Source organism: Leptopilina heterotoma, unplaced genomic scaffold, assembly GCF_015476425.1.
Source record: "Leptopilina heterotoma isolate Lh14 unplaced genomic scaffold, ASM1547642v1 Lhet_214, whole genome shotgun sequence".
NCBI classification, from domain to species: domain Eukaryota; kingdom Metazoa; phylum Arthropoda; class Insecta; order Hymenoptera; family Figitidae; genus Leptopilina; species Leptopilina heterotoma.
Genome location: NW_025110932.1, coordinates 889,991 through 914,051, shown reverse-complemented (window position 1 = coordinate 914,051; position 24,061 = coordinate 889,991). Strand labels below are relative to the sequence as shown.

Sequence of the window (24,061 nt, the reverse complement as noted above, 5' to 3'; positions counted from 1 at the left end):
TGGAACTGTAACATCCAACATTGATGTAAATATTTTTCCCGTTATTAAAAATTCCGCGAGCATTCCAAAAAACACTCTTCAGGAATTACGTCCTAGTATTTCAGATTCTTCGAAGCTTAGTCTATATAATGCCAGGGAAAAATTACTCCCAATGTCAGCGTTTATTGATTTAGAAAAAGTTGTTGGTGTTGTTTGTCAAAAAAAAATACACGATTTACAATCTTTGTCCAATAATAGAGAAACAGAGACTATAATAAGAACCTATAATAGAGATTTAAGTGTAATTCAATCTAAATTGTTTGATGCCCTTTTTCATAAAGACGATTTCTACAAGAAAATGGAAATTCTTGAAACAATTGATGTTGGTATTAAGAAAAAAATTGACGAGAATAATTTGTTGGAAAAAATTAAACTTATGGAATTTGTTGACAAATTATTGGACATGGAAGAGAGTAAGCAATTGGCTTTCAGTCTTCAAAGCGTTTTATTGTCATCCGTTGCAAGAGTGAAAGAAGCAATTTCCTTAACAAATGTAAAACTAGGCGATATATCACAACAAAAGCATGAAGAGATGATGAGAAAAGAGCAAGAAGTACACAGAACACAAGTTGCAGATTTAAATAAAGAAATTCAAGAATTAATTAAGAAAATGAATCGAAAAAAGAGTTTCTGGGAGAAATTGACTGATTTGTTTGGTTGATTCTCCAGTGAATGATACATAATTTAAATTCTAATAAATATCAATTAATTCTATTATACTATTTGTTAATAAGAAACCGTATACGGAAAAAACTCTATGTTTGTGGTATCCATAAATATGTTTGCTACAACCACAATAAATTGTAAAATACGGGACAACTACATTTGTAGTTGTCACAACAACATATTGAACTTTATGCACCAATGTGGTTGTCGGAATCAAGTCGTGTTGTTGGGACAACCACACGGTCCTGCTGTCAAAATCGTTTCGTGTGGTTGACCCAACCACAGAGTATAGTTGCCAGTTTCGTTCTGAGTGGTTGAGGCAACTAAACAGTTTTGTTCTCAAAATCGCATTTTGTTGTTGTAGCAACTGAGTAGTGTTGTTGTCAGAATCATTTTATATGGTTGAAGCAACTTATAATGTTGTTGTCAGAATCGGTCTATATTTTAAAGCTAACTATATATTATAGTATTGCTACACTGAAAAAAAATCTTTAGAATTTTCTAGACAATCAGATAAAGTAGTTGTCGCTAATATTGCATAATATAGTTGACAAAGCTGCAATGATAGTGTTGTATATAGGTACTTGGGGTTTAATAGTTAATAAACATTTTTTCAAACAATTAATTTTTAAAATAATTTATTAATTAATATTAAATAAAATGTTTCATAATAAAATATAATACAATTAATACTAAATCTAAATTAAAATCGCACTTATCAACAATATTATATAAATAGGTATTTAAATTTTATATTAAACAATCTCATGTAAGGAACCACTGCCAACATGATAAAGGATGACAGGAGATATGGAGCAACCATTTTCTGAAAATCCATGAAGCCATATTATTTCCTGTTATTTCTGTTTAAATTGATTTCAATCATGTTTCATTTGTATAAAATATATTTTTTTACTTACTATTTATTAACGAAGTCATTGTTCTTTATTTTTGTAACTTTAACGGTTTAAAGATACTTTTAACTTAAACGGAAATAAAATAAATACATTCAACACTCAGCATTCAAACGATTTGACGCCTTCAACAGGACTAATTTCTCACTTTAGGCTGCGGTTACACCTCTGCAGGCAGCCTGCCTGCGCAGGCAGGAGCAACGAGAGTAAGGGAGAAGTTTGAAGTCACTGACTCTCTTACTCTTGTACGTTACCATGACAACCTGCAGACAGGCAGGCTGCCTGCAGAGGTGTAACCGCAGCCTTAGAGCTCAGGTACATCCGAAGTGTCTGTTACAGTTTTGAGGAAAACCCAATAGGGCTGTAAGAAATATTATTAGCCCCAGTGTTAAAATCAAAATTCATCTTTTCATTCTATTTTTCTGAATTTAACGATAGAAAATATTAAATCTGAATTAGTTAAAATTAATTCATTGTATAATAATATAATTTATATACATATTTAATGTATATTCCAGACTCCAGGGGGTTCTGACCCCCACGATTCAGAAAAGACCTTGGATCCGTCACTGACATTACTGCAAAGTAAGGCTATGTTGTTGCCACAACATACAAACGCTGGAATGACCATAGTTGTGGTTTTGGCAACTATATCACTTCAACTAGAACCATGTTGTTCCCACAACAACATCATTTTCTTGAGAAAACAAAAAAAATATTTAAGGCAACAACACTTATGGTTATTACAACACTATCTCTTGCAACATTTGAATTTTTGTTGCCACAACCTGATAAAAAATTTTAAATCAAAATTAATAATTGATATTACGTAAACTTGATTATTTCTATGCTTTCTTCTTGAAAATTGGCAAAAGTTTTTCTATAACTACTCAAATGGAATGTTTCTCTGTAATATTTAGGGAGCTAAATAAATAAATTGTCTGAAAAAAATAACAAGATTTTATTTTGACAGTAAAATGTTTTTATTTATTGCTATCTTTTCTAATTAAAGAGATGACTCTTATTATAATTATACTAAACTGAATATATTGTTCCAAGGCAAATGGAATAGATGCTTTTCTTCAGATATCAATCCAATATGCCAAGCGATAACATTTCCCGTGGAATTAATGGAAAAAGTTTCCGCAAACTTTTTGGGGAAGAAACGTGGCGAGTGAAGGACAAAAGAGACAATTCGTTTGGAGAATAAAAGAGAAATGTCGAGAAATAGGGAGTTACTTTTGTGTCTATACATATATATTTTATTGCTATTGAGAGGGAAGAATAAACATGGAACAATAATTCATTGATATGCTATCTATATTGAGTTGAACTGATTTTTATCTCGCTAATATTTCAAACACATCTAATTACGTATGAATTCTAGTTCACTGAAAAAGTATTATAATATGGTTAATTGAAATACAAAAATAAGTTATTTAGATGGTTTTGTTGATTTTGTTTTTATACCAAAAGGTATATATACCTTTTATTTATGGAGACAGTTCCCAGTAAAAAAAAACTAATTCAAATGAATTGAAACGAATTAACATTTTTGGTAGGCTCCAATTCGTATTTGTCACAAAGCGGGATTCACTCAAGCTCTTTGTATATTCAATTGAATTTAATTCAATATGTACCAATTTGTCCAAACGAATTCGCATTCGAAAGAAATGGCCAAGGAATGCATTGAATTCGTGCTAACGAATTGAAAAAAATTAAAGGCTCAAAACTTGTCCAGTGAATTGGTACGGATAGAAGGTTCGGAAGTTCAATACAGTTTCACGAATTCAGGAAAATTGCATCATGGCTCCAATTCGTATTTGTCACAAAGCGGGATTCACGAAAGCTCTTTGTGAATTCTTTTTAATTCATTTCAATTAGTTTTCGTTTACTGGGTTTACGGGCAATCTATTTCTGAATTAAAAATTTAAACTGGATTCTTTTCATTCCCTTCACAACAAGCCTTAAAAACTATTTTTTAAAAAAAAAGGTTTTACAATTATTTTACAATTACATTTTTTCAAAAAAGCGAAAAAATTGTGTTTTTGGGGCCAATTTACTCCTGTATAGAAAATATACCAGAGGTAATGTGAAATTTTAGAGGTTTGTTGTCCATACTTTTTTAGATAAAGAATCGAATGGTTTTTGGTTTTTTAAAATTTATGAAAAAAGTGTCTACCCGTTTTTAAAAATGTGTTTTCGAGAAAAACGCGTTTAAATTTTTTGTAGTGAGTTAAGAGACGGTCATAAAAATTGCTATAACTTTTTTCTTTTCCATATTTCTTTAAAAGTTTTTGGGACATTAATTTTATGATACTAAGGAACCATTTTCAAGCAAAAAAAGAAAAATTGATTTTTTTAAATCCTTGACCAGAAAGTCCTTTAAAATATATACGTTCTTATAGCGAAGACTTTAATTTTTGATTTAAACAAAGTATATTTGATTGAAATAAATGGTTTCCTCATACTGAATGCATTTCATAAATTTTTGTTTTTCAAAATTTGGCTGCAGCTTAAAGCTTTCCTGGTTACCTAATAAATTATGAAAAAAGTCTATTTCTTACTGTTTGATGGCAATGAACGCAATTGTAAAATTTTATGACACTGAGTCCATCTTGAGACAGTTGGTGAAAGTAATTCTGGTCGATAAAACAGTTGTGCCCGCGAAGATAGTTTCCAGTTTGAATTGAATGCATCCCGTGTCAAATATGTTTCTTCAGGTCTAAGTGAAACGGGGGGAAATGCGATGAAATGCAATTTCCGAATGTTGTTCATTTGGACATTTCGCTTGAATTTGTGTGGAGAACATTTGATTTGAGAATCATTTGTTAATGATTCTATTACAGTGCTATATATACAGTTGAATTTATGACACACCCTGTATAAGAGAGTCGATTTCAATACATATGTGTGTGTGGGTTTGAAATGTCCCATTTTAGTAAGGCGCAAATCGATGCCCACTCGTTTAATCGCTTTTACTCAATTTCTCATTGAATCTTTAACGATTTAATATAATATATGTTGTTCTGTCGTTCAAGTACCTTTCGTAATAATTAAATTAACCATAATATATACATATACGCATGTATGTGACGAGTGTCGCCCACGATTTAAGGAAACTACCCTTTCTTTTTCCCCTATGACATTTTGACTTCCACTTGTTTCTTTTTTCAAAAACAGATAAAGAAATTAATTAATTCACTATAATCACAATTAATCAGTGAAATTTCGTTATTGCTTTTTCGGATTTAGACTAAGTATATATAATTAGCCTAAAATTATTTCTATAAATAAAGAAACCTATAGAAATGATTTTATTATTGTTATTTGTAAAAATGAGGAGGAATATCTATAAAAATAACAGGCCCCCAATGAAAGCAGAAGAAATAATTGTTAACAGAATAATAGAAAAAAAAATTTCATAAAAAATTGTCAGATTCCAAGTAAAAAAGTAATCCGCGACAGTGCATAAACATTTCTCTTATATTATTTCCAACTGCCTGTTACCAGAGAAAAAACATATATCGTCGATTGGAGACTGGATTACCAAATTTGGAGTGGACACGTACTGCATTCCTTAAAATGGAAGTCTTTTATTTATTTTCAGAGATCAAAGAAGGAAATATTACTCCAAAGGAAATGAAATCAATTTTTCTCATAAACTATATAATTTTTAAGATAAAATAACATTTTAATTGAAAATAAGATTTTTTCAAATATAAACAAAGTGTAGAAATTATACATATATTAGTGGAGGTGTATTTAAATAATTATTATTTAAAATCTACTATTTCGTACTTTAGAAGGAAAGAAAGCAGAAAAAGTTGAATTAATTTTTTGTAGGCTTAGAAATGATGTAATTCTTATGAGAGCCATAAAAAATAAACTTGGAAATATTATTTTTAGATAGAAAAGACTGTTTGTTTGGATTAGCTATTTGTAGTGAGTCAGGAAAGTACATTGCTACTCATGAGCCATGTTCACGAAGAAAATTCAAAATTTTTTACACTTTTAAATTTAAACTTTCTATTTTATTCAGTCAATTCAGTCAATGTTGTGCCTAATTGTGAAACGAATCTAATAACACTTAAAGAAACGAATTTCAAAAAAGCATTTACATGAAGATTATTCATAATAATTGATAATAATACATATTCATAAAGATATATGGACATAAAGTTTTTATAATAAAGCTATATATTGTTTAATGAAATCAAATTAAATTGAAAGATTACTGTTTACTCGGTTCAATTTGATTATGAAAGTAAAATAATTGTCAAGTCAATAAATCCTTTTTCCTTTAAATTGGTAATTTCACTTTTAAAGCATCTCCTTTTTGCAACATTCTCTATCATAAACACATTAATAATTTCAATAATTTTACAATTAATCAAACAACAAATAAATAATCGAAAATATCATTATAAAAATAATTCGCAACATTATCTATTAGAGCAATAGTTAAAAAAAAATGCTTCAAGGAACTCCCCCCAGTTTTTTTGAAAATAAGTTGACTTTACTGGTTTCGGACAAACAGGAATGGAATAGCGGATCGAGGAAATTGAACCGACTTTGGACGGAGTCCTATCGCAGAAGTGTTGTTGGATGTGTAGTTGTTAACGAAGTGACAAATTGTTTTAAAACAAGCAAGAGAGACTTCCCGTCGCACCTATGGATATTTTTAAAGGTAAAAATATTGTCCACTCAATTGTGAATTATTTGAAAATTGAAAATTCTAACATTTCGCGCTATTTTATTGATTTTTTTTAATTTTCCGCCAGATGGGCGTACTGCCCTCGCTTAGACGTCAGCATTCCTTCTTTTTCAATTTTAAACTCCTGTTTTTAATTTGCAAAATAATAAATATATTTCTCTGGGGAAAATTAGTGGATTTTTCTCGAAAATCAGATGGTAAAGGGCAAGAACCGGGAACTTGAGAAAAGCTAACCTCAAAGTGATTGAAGGGGGGTCATATACAACGGGTGTCTCCAGAAATAGAGATGATTCATAACAAGTACAATTGACAGCCACGGCGAATTCAACAGCAATTTATCTAGTTTTCCCCTGTGATATTATTTTTAAAAACATAATTATTGAGCAAATCATCTTTCTTTTGTTTCGCTGTAAAATTTCATTTTATCACTTTTTTCTCCGTTTGATGAAACACGCGAGATACCAAAACAATAGTGTCCCGGAAAAATCAATAGGCGGGGTGTGAGAGGTTAAAAAAAAGAGTTGAGAGAATATGTCTACTCTTCAGAAGAAAGGTAAAATGGTTTTTTTTCTTGTTTTAAATAAAATATTAAATAACCAAATAGGTATTAAAGATTCTTTACGGAAAACTTGTGTTAATTTACATCCTTGTAGTGCAATTGTTGAGAATGATGATTCAATAACATATTTTTGTCGATGAACACTTTAGTGTATGCATTTAATAATTTATAAACGTGAATTTAAAAAAAGACTCAACTCTGAAAACCGTTAGGGTCATTTTCACTAACGAAAGTTATGTGAAAATGACCCTTACGGTTTTCGGAGTTGTTTTTACTTTCGAAATTCACGATTCCATGATGCGTTGAGAAAGTAATGAGAGATATATCCATCATTTAGGATTGTGAAGCATAATCCAATTAATTAGTACCCAATTTTCTTGTCCTTTTTCTGAATGTAAAATGTTTAATTTTTCATTTCATCATTAAATTGTAATATGTGAATATTATAATAAAGCTCTTTTGAAAAGGTTGATTTCGAGATGATTTTGTGATGTGAAAACGAATCTTGTTTATTTTCGTAAAACCTACATACGCCCACATGCAGTATTATGCCATTTCTAGTATACTCGGTTGATATTCGGTGTAGTGCATAAGAAATTAATTTTAAAAATGTATTAGATATTATAAGTCAGGTGTGATTGCAAAAAATTTAAAAAAACAATGTTTTTGCTGAAACGGAAAGTGGAGTTCCGGTTGAAGTTTATAAATAGATGACGCATGTACTGTGTATTTTTCTGTTGTGCTGTTCTCCTAAATAGTAGAGTGTGCGTAAAATCTGACGCTCTAATGTGCAAAAAAAAAAAATTACAAAGAGTTGCCAGCCAAAATTAACACCTTCTTCTACTGTTTCTATTTGAAATTAGTACTAACCATATCCTAAGGAATCTTTTCAATTATATTCAAATTTTTAGCATTTTGTGCAAACAATATAATTTGGAAACTATATTTTTTAAAAATCGAAGTAAATTTAACGATGGAATTGTAGATTGTAGATTCAAAATCTACAATGCCAGTTATTATAAGAGAATATACTAAATCGACAAGTGTAACAACAAACAGCTTTGTTTTCGTGTTTTACACTCTATAAAGTTCTAAAACTATTTGTAAAGTTGTACCAACTTTGCTTTTGATTTTATCAGCACTTTGCTTCCCCATTAAGCAAATATAATCTACATCCTCATGGAAGACTAATTTCTAATTTGATGTTATAATGTTTCTTTTGTCGACAAGGTAAATAGTATTATTCCAAACATTTTTTTTTTTTTTTTTTGTAATAGACAAGTACTCGATTATTCTCCATATTCTTATTCTTCTTAAAATCAGTATAAATGAAAAATATTAATAACACTGAAAAATCAGTGAATAATGACGAAATAATATTGTAATGCGTCCCTGAACTGAATCGCCGTAGATTTCTTGAATGAGAGTATTATGCTAAATGTTGAATTTATTATTATTCAATGGCAATTTCATTCACTGTTCAAGAATTTTAAAAAATTATATTATTATTACACCGGAAAATAAATACTCTTAGAAGAGTAGGTAATAGTCTACAATTAAATGCTAAACTAAAAGTGTAATTGTATTTTCAAGATACACATTATATACCTATAAAGCAGAATAAATTCCTTTCTGCATAACACATTTCCATAACAAGATTGTTAAGAAATCTTATTACAAAAATTTTCAATTCTTTAAACCTTTACTGCAAAAGAAAATATGTTTTTTTAGTTTCAAAAATTATTTAAACTTCTTTAAGTTTCAGTTTCTTGCGTTTAAGTTCTTTTAAAAAAATCAAATTTTCAAAAAATTTGTTGTTGTTTTAAAATTTTTTTTAAATCTTATTTATTTAATTTTAGGGAGCGACTTATAACTTAGAAATATGTGAATTTTCACATATTCAGATTTAGAGAGCTTATATAAGAGTATTTTCCGATGTAATAATAATATAATTTTTAAAAATTCTTGAACAGAGAATGATATTGCCATTTGAATAATAATAAATTCAACATTGTTTCTGAATAAGTTGCGAAAATGTTTTTGATTTGTTTTGTAAAGTTCACATACGATAAAATTAAGATTTTAGAGAGAAGTGCATATTTCTGCTCATACAAATATAAACTATTAATTTGATTTTTAATTACTTTTATTTTTACTGGTTTTCGTCAAGATTAAAATTAATTAACTAATTTTGCGGCATATTGTATATATATAAGTTTGTGTTGATTTAACTTTTTAAAATTGACAAATCATTTGCTTGTTTCATCTTATTGTCACGATGTAAATGTTATATTGAAATAAAAATGTGATGAAAATATAAAAGAATTATATTGAAAAAGACGCAATATTATTAAAACTTTTACTCGAAGGAATGTAAACGAAAATATGAGGAATCGCATTTTCCGTGACAGAGAAGCGTCGCGCGTGCTGTTGATGTCAACTTTATTTAATTTGTCGAGTGCTTTGCGTTCATCTTATTACCATTCACTATTCGTTGACTTTATTCGAGAGCTGAGAGAAAGAGAGATCATAGAAAAATGATAAACTTGTTCTGAAACGCTTTTTAATTAAATTTTTTAAGCATTATTATATAAGTTGCTTTTTGTAATAATAATAAATTGTAGAATATTTTAGGTCAGTACAAAGTTTTACAATTGCATTACATTTTCTTTATCTTATACAGATATTTGAATTATAAATTTAATTAGGGATTTAGTCAATGAGTTAAATATATTGATGATTGGGCTTTATATCTTCTAAATCTTTAGCATTTAGAAGAATCTAAAATGCATAAACATGGTGGCTATAAGTGAACTCTAAGTTTTAGCATTATGTTCGTTTTACTTTGTCCTGTTTCCTATTTCAAAACACATTCGTTCTAAAAGTGGCTCTTGAGTCTCGCTTTAATTTCAATGTGTTGCGTTAGAAATTTATTCTCGTCCGAGACCCAGTCACCATTTTCTGGATATAATTTTGGTTATCAGACAGACTCTTTGGCACCCTCCCGCTCGCATTTGCTTCAACGGCAAAGGAAAATCAAAGTAATTTCGACCAATTGTCCAATTTACCTCCTGCTTAGGTCTTAACAGTGTCCCTATTCTGTCTAACCCTCCCGATCTTCTTCTTATTAAATCTTTTTCCATGTTCTTCTTTTTCTCTCGAAAGGAAACAAACGCCTTCGTTACAGAATCGTTAGCTTGAGTGCTTGGGATGAAGCTTCATCGCACAATTAACATCCCTGAGTTATAACCCTTTCTCTCTATGAAGATAAATATCAGATAGGAGTTTGTGCATTAATCGCATTAATGCACATTTTAGACACGATCACAAATATTGACAAAACTCTTTTTAAAAATTTAGAAAAACATTTCATTTTTTGTACGTTATTTTAGAAATTGTTTTCCTTATTTGTGCAAGATTATTAAAGAGGATGATACAACTACACCAAGTCAGTATAGGTTTTGTGATTCTTTTCACAATGAGAAAACAATTTCTTTTTCGAGAAATTTCCGAATGTTTCCTCCATAAGACCATTTTCATTTGCTTATACACCAACCAATTCAATCAGACCACTTAGAGACACGTCTGCGGTACCTGGATCGTATCTTTGCCAAGACACTTTTGGGGTGAAAGTTTACTACCTACTTTCGCTTACTCAGAAAATTAAATTTCAACCCGAAAATTTGATTAAAAGTTCTCTATTGCATTTATCTTCTTCTTCTTCTTCTTCTTCTTTTTCCAATTCGTCGCTCTATAGTGTCGAAGTACTTTTTTTGCAATTATTTTAATAAATCGATAACATTTATTTAGTAAACGAGTTTCCACGAATTCAAATGCAGGAAGAGAGAAAACAGCAGAATTCTGATATTTAAAAATGGCAATTCATATTATTTGGAGAAAATGATACTTTTGAGATGTTTCAATTAAAATATTTGGTTACATCTCCCGGTGTGTTATGCACCTGTCTCCAAATGTCTTATGTCTCTTGGACATTTTTGTCCTTCTTTCAAAAGATTGAAACTCCCTTCTCGGTTTATATTCGCCCATCATATTTAATCTAAGAGACCACCCTTGTTTGCGCAGTTTTGGGTTACAACTCGTCTAATGGATTATCCTTCATGGCACCTCCATTCTACCCTAAATGGCAACAATGTACCTCCACACATGCACACCCCGTGGTAAAAACAACAATGATTTTTATATTTACCTAACTTATTAGCAGATTTCTCGGACTAGAGGGTGAGGACTGTAAGATTGCGTGCGATTCGTCGAGAAGGCATTTTATATTTTCAATTTTGTTTGTTTTCGAAAAAGGGCTTTTATCGAGTCTTATGTCACGCATATAGGTATAGTGAAACTGATCAATCCCCCCCCCCTCTCTCTCTCTCTGTCTCTCTCTTAGCTCCCCTGCGTTTATTTTCAATATTTCAGGCTTTTTTGGAGAATTCTATTTTTATGACCCTGTCACGTAAGTAATTAAATAAAATGTATTTTTGTTACTGCCATAATTATGGCTAATTCTAACATATTTTTTTACTTTTCGTGCAGACGAAAAGTTAATTTTCGAAAAAATAATTTATACGATGATCAGAATTATTCGTTAAAGACAAAATTTTATTGCATCACAATGTTAAAAGACCAATTGGGAAGTATGATGTCATCATAACAAGAGAATATGATATTGAAACGATTTTATTAGTGGTGCGATTCTCAGCCCTATAACGAACCTACAACACGATTATATATTTTTTGCCTTCCTCTTTTTTATGTTTCGTCGCGCCTCTTTTATTAAACCGTTTCATTCATACACATATACGTATGTATATAGAATGTCGATATCAATACGTGTCCCGATTAGTCAAGTCTTGTACACTATTTCGGGATTTATCGAGTATGCTTTATCAGTACATTAATTTTAAGTATATGGCATTTTCATTAATGTTTTGTTAACCATTTTGACGAGTACATTTATTAATGTTTTACGCGACGACAATATTGGTTTAATAATTATTCTAAAAACGTATGTGATAAATTATTAATTTTTTTTAATTACAAAATATGAAAGTTAATTAATAATAGTGGACAGCAACTGAATCAATTGTCTCCTGAATAAGTCATTTGCATGAAAATGTAATCTTCTTAAATGATTTGACCTCAGAAGTGCCTGCATTATGTTTACGATATTTACCTATAGTTATCATTTTGAAAAGAGTAACAAATTAAATTTGATAATTCCCAAGCGACTCAATTTGCTTAATGGAGTTGTTTATTATTGAAGCAGAAATAAAAACTTGACACGAGTTCTACTTTATCATTCTCGTAGAAAATAAACTTTTGCTATTTTTAATCATCATTTTAGGAAGTGATTTAATTCTCGGGGAAACTATTATAAGTTTTGTCGATGAAACTTTTGAGAATGCATTGCTCTATATTTTAGCAATTTTACTAATATATACAAAGAGTTTCTTTATAGATTCTTCCATTCCAGGGTTGTCACGCTTTTGCTCTTTTCAAATTCCCTGAGTTTTCCAGGTTAAGAAACAAAATTTTTCCAGATTTCTAAAATATGTTTATATTTTACCAAATTAAATAATTCCCTCATTTGCAGACAAGACTTTCACTTTTTCTCTGACTCTAAAGAACTTTATTTTTAAATAAACATTTTTAATCATTATTATTTTTTCATAGAAATTAAGATTTTCAAAAATTTTAAATTGACTAACATATATAAGAATTTTATTTAGAGCTGTGCAAAATTCGAACCGAACCGAGTATTGTTCGGTTTTGGGGCGCCGAAATGTTCAAATGTCGAAAATTCGACATTCGAACTAGCCGAAAAAATTCTAACAGTTCGGTTCGAATTATTTTGCAGAGCTCTAATATTATTATAAAACATGAAAATATCGATCACTCCGAGGCAAAGACTCACGGATCGCTTTCTTCATGTTTTATAATAATTAAATCTTGCTACTTTCTTGCTGTAACTTTTTTAAAAATTATTTTCATTATTTCGATTAAATATATTAGAAATTAAAAATTTCAAAAAATCATTTTTAAATCAACATTTATTGGAAAATTTTACGAGAATTCAATTATTTAAATACAAAAATAAATACTTTATTAAATAATTGAATGTTTCTTAAAATTGAATTTTCATAATGAATTTAATCAACAAATTTAACAAACGTCTACTTATGAAAATTGTAAACGCAACTCTTTCAAAATTGAATTAATTTTGAAATATTTAAGTAAAATTAGATTTTAAGAATAAGTTCATTAACTTTAGAAAAAAATAATTTTTCAGGATTCCGATAAAAATTCCCTGACATTTCCAGGTTTCCAGGTTGCGTGGCAACTCTGCATCTATTTATTTCTCAAAATATACGTAAATAATATTATTACTTAACAAAAAAAGAAAATCATCAAATTTTCTTTACTTTAAAGAAAAATGAGGCATCCGCGTTGTTGCGATATTTTTTATTTCAAAGGAACAAAACTGTCGATTCCAGATAGCAGACCATGGGCAAAAAATGAATAGCTTTAATCCCGGTCATCATATTGTTTGCTTATGTCATTGCGTTTCACTTTCAAGTTGAGATTCAGCACCAAGTTCTGTCCCCTCTACGCCTCAAGAATGCTTTTTCGTTAGGATATGGTAGACTCGGAGATTTGGAAATTCGCAAGCAGAGTGTTAGACTCCATTTGGAGCAGGCGGTGCCGGCCGGCAGTAATAGGTCGTCTTAGCTGAAATCGATGCGCTATCTTTGCGTTCCGCAGCTCTGCACCTTTCCAAGTTAAGAGTCTGAGGAAGCTTCCAGTGACCTCACCTATCCCCAGCAATGAAAAATCCAGGATTCCAGAAGCTGGCTGTGTGTGTGTGTGTGTGAGTGCTTCATGGGAAAAAGGACAAGAAAGACTTGAAAATAAATAAGGGCGAGTGAGATATAAAATGAGAAAGCAATAGAGCAAAGAGAGTTGGAGATAAGTCAATGTGTAAGTTCAGGTGTAGATATAGGTATGTGTATGGAGCCAGCATCAGTAGAGCGTCTCGGCTTCGGAGGCGCCAAAGCGTCGCGGCGCCACCCCCGGCGTCCGCCATAACGCCGCCAACTCCAAACCCTCTCTTCAAAACTGCAACCCTCCCGTTCACCTCCTCAAACTCGCTAACCTATTCCGAATTTCTGCAAAGTCGCCTACTTCCCTGTAATCTCTACTCACATCAAATTCGCGAATACACCGATACAACTCGAGATCCTTGACCCTACCCAACATCCAACAAAACTTGACTTTAATCTTTCTTCACAAAAAAAATTGTCCAAAAATTTCACCTTTTCTTCACCTTTTCTGTGCTTTTCACAATTTCTAATTGTCTGGTAATAGATGCTTCTACCATCAACAGGAAAAGATCGAATGAATCTGAACTTAATTTTGAAAATGAAATTTAAATGTTAAGTTAAGTTAAAAAACAAAATGCCTAACAACTTATAATTAATTAAGTTTAACACTCAAGTAATATAGGACACAGTCGACTACTAGTTGTCTATAGTTAAGCAGCTCGTCACTCAAATGATGAGTTTACATGTTTTTTCTTCTTTTTGCGTTGCTTGTCTGATTCAACAAGGAACTGCTCATCACACTTCCCAAGATAGCTTCTTATCGTTTGTGTATATTTTAAAGTACAGCGTCAACTTTATTTGCATCTTGTGGGTTTAAAATATGTATAATTCTGGGGGAAATAAATACATCATACCAAGAAGTGCTGTGTGAGAAATCTATGAATTTAACATCAACTTGGAAAACTTGCGTCATGGAAAAAAGTATATGAAGGTAAATTATTTTCACGCACAGTTCACTACCTTAATCGAATTATTCCTCGACGAGGAGAAAACTTGTTACTTTAAGAGTCAAGTATTTTATTATTTATGATTGTTGAATTGTAATCTTATGTATATTAATAAATAAAAAAATAATAAAATTATTTAAATAAAGTGACATCGATAAAGAAAAGAATTTTGATGGGGCAATTACTCACTAATAACATGAATTTATGGAGTAAGTTTAGGTATTTTGAAGCTTCTCGCCAAATGACTCAATATGTTGGATTAATGTTTTACGATTGAAAATGTGAATTGAGTTCAGAATTGTTCGTCACGTCTCTGGATGTCCGTTAAAAGCACGTTTCGTCAATACTAAACTTGAGACTGATTGGTTTTTTTCTCCTTTTTTCAGACACGATTAAGTGAAGGATCATTCACGAGCGAAGAGGAGGTTTCTTAAGGACGAGGGGTGGATTCTTATATCAAGCTGACGACGAGCTGAGTATCTATAAAGTGAGTACATGAATCTTGTCCGAGTATAACGCATTTCCGGTTCTCGAATCGCTTATTCGCTTATATACATAGATATATAGGTCCATATCAGAACCGAGTGACTCAGACACATCATCAAACTACCATTCGTATATATGTATATATACGTGTCCTCTCATAAAAGCCTGACTCCCCCGAAATTTCTCTTTATTTCGTCCCCGAGCATGCAGAAACTCTCCCTCAATATGGAATATTTTGTGGCCATAACCCCTAAAATATAATACTTAATTGCGACAAATATGAGCTGTAAAATTTGAATAGGCATTTTAGTGATGAACGTGGCTCAGAGGATCCACACCCAATTTTGCCCACACAAGGGTATGACTTTTTCAACATTTCAAACTCGTCCCACTTTCTAATCTTTATAATATACCCATTTCGACGAAATTATCAATATACATATTATATTGGAATTCTAAAAAGAGCATTTTTTAGTTGTGACGTATAATGTTTTCAACAGCAGTAATTAAGAAAAAGAAAAAAACAAGGACATAATGTCTGAAAAATCTCGATTCAGAAGTTGGGATTAGTTGAGAATTCATATCCTCATCTAAATGAGCGATTCTTGTAAATTGGATTTCTCGAGATAAAGCAGATAAGATCCCCATGTAGTTGACTACAATGTCAAAAATCGAAAATTGCTTCATTGACTAAACGTTTCTCTGAATGTTGCTCTGAACCCTCGTCTTATCTCGACCATCTCCTCCTTCCAGTGGTCAGATGAACCATTGACGCATCTGTCGCTCGCTGGTTTACCGGGTTTAACGCTGCGAAACCACATTCGCTTCAGTTGTATAACAATAATCGACGACAGGATAATTATCTTGGGACGTATTGGTATGTGACTTGTTCTTTTTGACAGTTTGTTCAAACTGTCAAATGCTGATTTCCTCCAATTTGTTTTTACACCCTATTAATTTTTGACCTATTATCCTATTTTTTGTAATCTAAATTGGTAGTTCATTAAAAGGTTTGAGGGTTTGGGATTAAAACTTTGTTTAATCTCCAATTGAATTTGGAATATCTAAACCCCTTCCTTTCATTTACCTAGAGAAATGGATTGTTTGAATGAGAATCTAATCGGAATGTTATTCACATCGTAGAAGCTACTTGGATATTAGTTTAATAATTCCCAACCGTAAGAAAATTGTTGAAAGTGAAAATAAATGGAAATATAAAATAAAAACCATTTCATTAGTAACTTTCTACTATAATGCAGATTTAAAACTGTAATAACAAATAACCAACCAAAAAAATATGTTTGAATTAAACGGAATTTGTATTTATTCAAATGTATTTTGGTTTTCTAAGTAACAGAAGCAGTTTTCAAATAAAAATTGCTTTTTTGTTGCTCAAAAAAAAGACCCGAGTGTGACGCAAGTGATTTTTTTTACACTTTCAAGAATTAAAAATATTACGAGAGGTCAGAATGAGAAATAAGTAGGAAGAGGGTTGTGCGTCCAACCAATCAAAATAGTCCAGACGGTTTGGCGCCAATTCAACAGCGAGAAACATAAGAGTAACAGACAAGTAAAAAGCAAGTCTTAAATAATAAGATGCAATGAGTTTTAAAGGACTTAACACATAAGCAGACAGTGCTGAATGTAAGATTGATAAAGCGTATATTTGTTTTAACGAATTTTTGTTGTTACCAATTCCTCTTCGCTGTTTAAATGACGACAATTGGATTGTTCATCTGAGCTTGATAACTTCCAGTCTTGCATGAAAAATGAAAATTTATTCGTACCTCTCCGCCCTGCCATCCATTCAAATTTGGACTCTACGCTCACCGTTTGACGAATCTCCATCAGATTCGTCTCGCCTCATTCCCGTAGTATGGACTCGAATTGACAGTCATTGTCAGTCCGATTAATCGAGCGATAAGTTTGAATCTAGCGAGTGATTGACACTCCCGCGATAAGAGTTGATGGCTCGCTGCAAATGAGAGAGAGAGAGAGAGAGAGAAAGTGGAGGTAAACGAAACAGGTTGAGAAATGGAGGAAAGAGAAAGGAAATCGATTGATCGGGAAAATCAAGGGGTAGATTTACTACATTTACAACGTAACGTGGCTAAAATTGTGGAAATAGGGTTAGAGGGTCTGATCGAAACAGCGGTTGGCCGAGTTCTTAATTCCGACGAAAAAGAAAAACCACCCCATTTTCCTATCATTTCGTCAACCCCCGGCTGTGTTTTGCATCAATTCATAGTTTGAGTCTGTGTCAAACTTCCGGCAAGAAGGAAAAAAGTGGTGCTGCATAAATTGCCTATACATCTCAATTGACCCCCAGCCGTGTCCATTCTCTTACACGTCCAGATTGACACACCCCCTCCCTCCTTTGGAAAAAGTCCTTTCCTATTTTCCAGTCCTCTTTCTCCCCCTTCCTGTATATGACTTTTCGTAAAAGTTATACTCTCTCGCATTTGGCCTTAAACATCACCCCAATATCATCGGGCGAACTCGCATCATCATCCCCCCCTTGAAGCGGATATAGTGCGCGTCGCGTCGACTCGACCTAACATACACCTCAATGCGTTTATGCGACGATCGCTCGTTTATTCGTTCCCCTTCAAAAAAATCTGTATATATTCTCCTCCAAGGGCTTGGTCTCGAATTGTTTTATGAGCGACACTTTGATTTGAATACTTTCATTTACGGGGAAATTATGAGATGACGCGTACATTTACGATTTTTCCTACTTTTCGCCGCAAACAATGAAAGCGTTCGTGTTTCAATAGTAATTGCAAGGTTTGTGGGGAAATAAATTAAATTTGCTAACTGACCTCAATGTAAAGATAAATAAAGATGATAAATAATTTACCATTTACAACTTTGCCTTAAGACTAAAATTTAATCCTTTAATGTTGACTACATATGAGGGACATCTTCAAACATTGCATCTGATGGTGATGGATCGATTTCAGTGCTGATTGATTGTATTAGCTGGAACAGTGATTGGATAGCGTTACTAAGTATGTACGTTGCAAATGGGTCGCAGTTGAGCCGAATTTTCTACAGTTTCATTATCGAATGAACACGTTCTATAAATCTCGATAAGGGGAAAGTTTATTTTTAAATTCAAGAATCCCGCTAACGAAATGAAATCTATTAATTGTTTTCATTTGTTGACGAGATAAGATCAGGGCTCCAACTAGGTTTGTAAATCCCGTAAAGGTCCGTAAAACTCAGTTTTTTTAAAAAAGGTCCGTAAAGTCCGTAATTTGAAGAATTTTAGAGAAATTACAAATGATTGCAGAAATACAATTATTTTCAAAAGTAATAAAATTCTTCGTGGAAATTCAATTATGTTAAAAAATATTTTTTAAAAATTCTACGCAAACATATCATTATTTTCATAAATAATAACATTTTTTACAGGGATTCAATTATTTTCATAAAAAATGAAACTCATCAGAATTTCAATTATTTTTAATACAATTTTCATTAAATTTCTCGAAAAATGAAATTATTCTTTAAAATTGCATTAAAATTCGTGGAAAGAATTCAATTTTTTAAAAATTTGTTGATAAAATTCTTTATGGGAATTGAATATTAAGAAACATTCAACTATATTCAATGAATTATTTATTTTTGTATTTGTGACGCGATCTGAAGAAAGGGACCTTAGAAGAAAATCACTTTAAGGTTATGTCGCACTGAGAAAACTGGAGTATTCAACTAACTATCTGGAGGGACAAACAGACTATACTTATTTGAGGTTAAGTTTTTCGTAACAGTCTCGGAGGGATAAATAGACACTCCGATGATTAATTTGACTCACTCGGAGGGAAAAGTTAACTATCCAGATAATCAGGCTTAACACTCAGAACCTAACCCTCAAAGTTTGACTATCCGGCGCAGTTTTCTCAGTGTGGTGTTAATTTTCTGTTGATTGAAAGTTTTTTTTTACTTATTGACAATTAAAATCAGTATTTATTAAATATTTTACTTGTAATGAAGACTTAAACATCAATGATATATTAACATAGTTGATCCTTTTTTTGTATTTTCATTTCAAAAATCTCAAACATAACTTATAATTTTTTTTGCTTTTAAAGGTCCCTTATTTCTTCAGATCGCGTCACATTTAAATAATTGAATTGTAGTAGAATTTTCTAATAAAATTTGATTTAAAAATGAATTTCAGTTATAATTCAATATTAAAAGCATTATTGCGTGAATTTTTAGAAATAATTGAATTTTGCAATTAAATGGTCCGTAAATGGTCTTTATAATTTTTGGTCCCTAAAGTCCGTATTTTTAAACACTTTCACTGGCTCGAGCCCTGGGTAAGATGAATGATTTAAACATTTTTTAATTAATAAATTTAATAAATTTCACTGAATTAAAATTTAAAATCATCAGTTAGAAAAACGTATAGGAAGATAATATAATTATTTGTGTCTCGATGTCTGGCAATAAGAATTTTTCAACATTAACGATTAGTCCCAACTATATCTAATAAGCCATTTCTTCTAAAATCCATGTTGCGAACTATGGGACTCGGCGACTATTTATTCGAAAGTTTTGCGCTCCTCCCGCACAAGGGAAGGGGTTCCGCTTTTTGCAACTTCTCTCCTTTTCGAAAGTTGTTCTTCGGGGAACGAGACTCCTGGAGGGGGTTAGGATGAGTCGGAGGTCACTTGAGGCTCGGTCGCTCGGTGTCGCGTTGTGTTTCGAAACACAGGGGATGTTTCTCTCTCTTCGCGGAAGATGGGGGCTGCTCCTAACCCTCCAAGGGTAAGGGATGCTTTATTATTGTTATGGCCGGTCCAGCGACCAATCGAGATCCCGATCTCTTACCCTCGATTTAGCAACGGTGCGCACGCATCTCGCGGCATTATCCTGGGTGCCGCACGTAAGGACACATTCGCGTTACTTCTTTGGCGACAGCCGTCGGCGAAACATCCTTGTCCTCTCTTCCCTTGTTATCACTCAACTTTCCTTTCAAGTTCTAACACAAACACCCTTGTCCCAAAAGTAACCATCATTTCTCTCATTTGCTTTTTCCATCAATTCAGTTTCAATATGATTTTTTGAAATTGCTTTTAAATATCCTTTTCGTCCAAATTTCATTGCAATTTTTATTCCATTTTGAGAAAAGTTGGTCTTGCAAATTTGAAAATTCAAAAGAGTTGTTTTATCAAATTCCGTTGTTGATTCTATTCATATTTTTTCAATGAAATTAATTTTGTAAATTCCTTTTTAAGCTTTTTCATTAGTTTTGGGTAATTTTCATTTTGTCGATGTAAAAGCTGTCGTTAGAGAGTCCTACGTGCCTTATCTTACCGTCCAAGTGGAAAATCTTTGACAATAAAAATTGTAAACTTTGAGTTGATTGTAGTTTAGAATTTTTGATATTTACAATATTAGAAGTAGAATATACTTAACTTGAAAAAAGAAAAAAAATGGGTACAAAATCATTGAGAATTTTCCAAAAGTTCTCTTATCTATCGAGGGAAGTATTTCCTGGGAATTTATTCCAAAATCCATCCACTTCCGTGCCTTTATTCCATGAATGGCTGAATATTTTCCGTCTCGAATCCTTCTATCCGAATTCTAAACAAACAATCCGATCTCAATGGCATTCCGCCTTACCTGTGATCGCAAGAAAAAGGCGTCGACGCTGTTTCATTCTGAACTTGATTGCACCATAAAACTCGGTCCCGTGATGTAGTACAGAACGTTTGAAAAAAGAGGCGGGAAAAGTCGCGATTCGTCGGAACAAAACTGAATCGAACGTTAGAGGAAATTCAATTCAACATGAGAAAATTTTGGCTTCACGACTATTTGGTAAGTTCAAAAAATATTTTATATATAATAGGTAACTATTTTTTTCATTTATCTTTTCGGTTTTTTTGAGTTTTTATTCTTTTATTCTTTTTTGATTTTTTAAAAGTTAATTGTTGTAACGCGACAAAAATTTATTTAAATAAATAAATTTGTGATGATTAAGAAGCTTATCAAATATTAGATTTTTTAATGTTTAATTTAATTTTTTAATTTAAAAAATTAATATTTTTTTTAGCTAAAAAATAATTATGAATATAATTATGAAAGTAAATCTACTATATAAAGACGAAATCTACTTTTATAATTATATTAGATTTTTTAGTTAAAAAGAAAAGAATATTAGTTTTGGAAATTAAAAATTTAAAATACCTTTTAAGAGTTAAAAAAAGAAAGTTGAAAAATGATATTTATAGTTGTGATTTTGTGAACTTAACAATATTTGTAATTACTTAAATTTCTTTGAAAATTTGTTTATTTTAAATTGTGTCTACAGCGTTTGCGGGAGTATTTTAATGTTTGATGTAATAACTTTACGTAATGGGGATGTTTAAAATTACGAAACATTGTTTTCGAAACACTCAATTTAAAGGTTCATCTCCCCTTATTCATTTACACCCTATAGAATTTATTTTGATCAATATGCACCTTATTCAAAGACAATTAGGCCGAGTCAGTGGTTCACAAGCATTAATTTGTGCTCAATTTATGAATCTACGTACACACAATCTCGTTAATTCTGTTGAAAAGCGTTTGTCGTAATGCCACAGTAGATATCCCAATTATCGAGGGTCGAACGTAACAACGGCTCTTTACGTGTCGAAATCAGATAGTATAATAGAGGGTAGAAGTTTCGGTGTGAAAACTCTTCGCATCGTTAGGGTGACATGTAGACGTTTCATTCTTTTTAAGTATATATCATTCCAAAAAACACACACAGGTATATTTAGTGATCTTCTTCTTCTTTTTTTTGCTTTTTCTCTTTGTCGACAATATGAGAAAACCTATGAGAAATTGCTCTAAACAGTATTATCAAATCGTGCTATCAATCTACCCCTTCAAACAGTATATCGAGTTTCTTCTGCTGTCTAAACCGTAAACCACGAAAAACAAGTTTGTAACTGTGAGGGGTGGATGAAACCTCACTTCGCATGAAATGATACGGAGTGACAGATTTAAAATTACTTTTGATTCATGAGTCCCAAAGAAATTTAGTTTTCTCTTTGTTTTTCATTCCCCAACTCTTCTAATAAGTTTAATGAAGCTGAAACTGGCACCCACTTAATTTTTTATATTAAATATTAAAGTTTAATGTTTTGAAAAATTAAGTGAATGCTCCGTTTTCAAGTTTCAGTTTCATATTTAAAAAATTTAATTTCCAAAATTACATGCGGGTTCTGATATCTGTAGCACTTTCAGCTTCTTCTAAGTTTAAGCAAAATTTTTGTTTTATAGCATATTTTCAAAAATAGACAGAATGCTATAATTATTTAATTGAAAAAAATAATAAATAAGTTTCTAAAATTATCTATATCATTTAGACTTTAAATAATTAAGAGCTGAAGTCGTCAAGTGTGATTATAGAATCAGGTGATCACAAGACGCCATTTTTCAGCTTCTCAAGGAAGAAACACTTAAATATTGATTTTAATAGAGTTTTTACTAAAAGTGAAAACAAAAAATCCTCAATTCATACAAAGTTTAAATCCTTTTGGTGAAAATGGCTATGTAAAGGTGGAGGACATGAACAATAAATTGATGATGGTTTGAAGAGGAGAAAACTTTTTTCTCACATTATTGCAGAGTAAAATTGAGGGGGCTAAAATTTGTATGAAAAGGAAAAATTGAAGTTTTTGTTTGAATCAGGAGATGACTCGAATATTTCCCTGGTCCATTGGGGGTGTGTTACTAGGGCACTAATGCGCAGAAGCTTCGAACTCCGACGCGATTTTACCATTTCCCTTGCACCCCTCTTTGATGAAATAAGGGGTGGCTATCCTGTATTTCTCTCAGTTACATTTTGTGCTGTAACCCTCGCTTCAGTGTCTGGTCAGTCACTGGGGACGACACGACTTTATTCTCAATTTATCGCTTCAATCTTTAATATTTCAAAATTTCTCTTCCTTTCTACTTTGCATTTAACATGAAGAAAGAAGAATGCAATTTGTTTTTGTAAACTGTGACAATTACCAGTGTTTCGTTTGTCAAGTATAATAATAAAAAGGTGCTAAAATGGTTCAATTGAAGCTGCCGATACACTTGAAAATTGACGATAAATTACTTACATACGTGACATTTACTGGCAGACTGCCAGTTTGTTGCACGGGCGACTTGGATTTACCACCGTCGACAATACTTAACCTACCGAATCGAGATTAATAATTAGCTATTGTTTATTTTAAATTTCTTTATTCGTTTAGTCAACATTTATTTACTTTTCTTTTTAATCTTAATTGTGAATCGTTAAAACAGTGATTTCTCGGAAATGTAAAACATCAATATTTTTCACTTCTTTCTAATTGAAAAAATATAGCAGTATAAATAATAAATAAATTTAATGATAGGATAGTAATTAATTTAAATTATTTTTCAACTTGTGATATTGTCAAGATATGTGTACGGTGGCTGCTGAAATTTTTGCCAAATAGCATTAAACTCTATTCAAGGTAACAAATCATCATAATTATATATCATTCATATGTAATAATAATGTAAATTGCTAATCGCTAGGTATTTTATAAAAAGTTTCTAGCCCAATTATTAAAAGCTTTAAAACTAACTGTTAGCTTTGTTATTTGTTTTATAATAATATAGTTTTGCATTAAAGTTTCAGTTTAGTCTATAGATAATTGTAAAGTTACTTTAAAAAATAGAGAATATTAAAAATAAACTCTGTCTTAAAATAATTAAAAGTAATTTAATTTAGTATTTATCTACTCATTTTAATGTAACATTATATTCAAAAATAGCAAGAACATGTCTATATTACTGATAATTATTATCCATAT

The 24,061-nt window shown here is 31.4% G+C and overlaps 1 protein-coding gene across 6 annotated transcripts in view; it reads left to right on the top strand.

The window, feature by feature from the left end:
• The first annotated feature begins 6,159 nt into the window (after nt 1–6,159).
• The window catches only part of LOC122501774 (talin-1), a 40,131-nt gene continuing 22,229 nt past the window's right edge, over nt 6,160–24,061 (top strand). The window contains exons 1-2 of one of the 6 annotated variants that reach the window (XM_043611500.1): nt 6,160–6,309; nt 15,125–15,225. Coding sequence is in view for 3 of the 6 variants with exons in the window: in XM_043611505.1 (XP_043467440.1) it covers nt 21,027–21,056 (30 nt within the window). In the remaining 3 variants the exon portion in view is untranslated. Of the gene's footprint in view, nt 6,310–6,445; nt 6,890–15,124; nt 15,226–20,156; nt 21,057–23,576; nt 23,720–24,061 lie in introns of those variants that run through there. The other 5 variants (XM_043611501.1, XM_043611505.1, XM_043611498.1 and 2 more) reach the window with 5 other exon arrangements.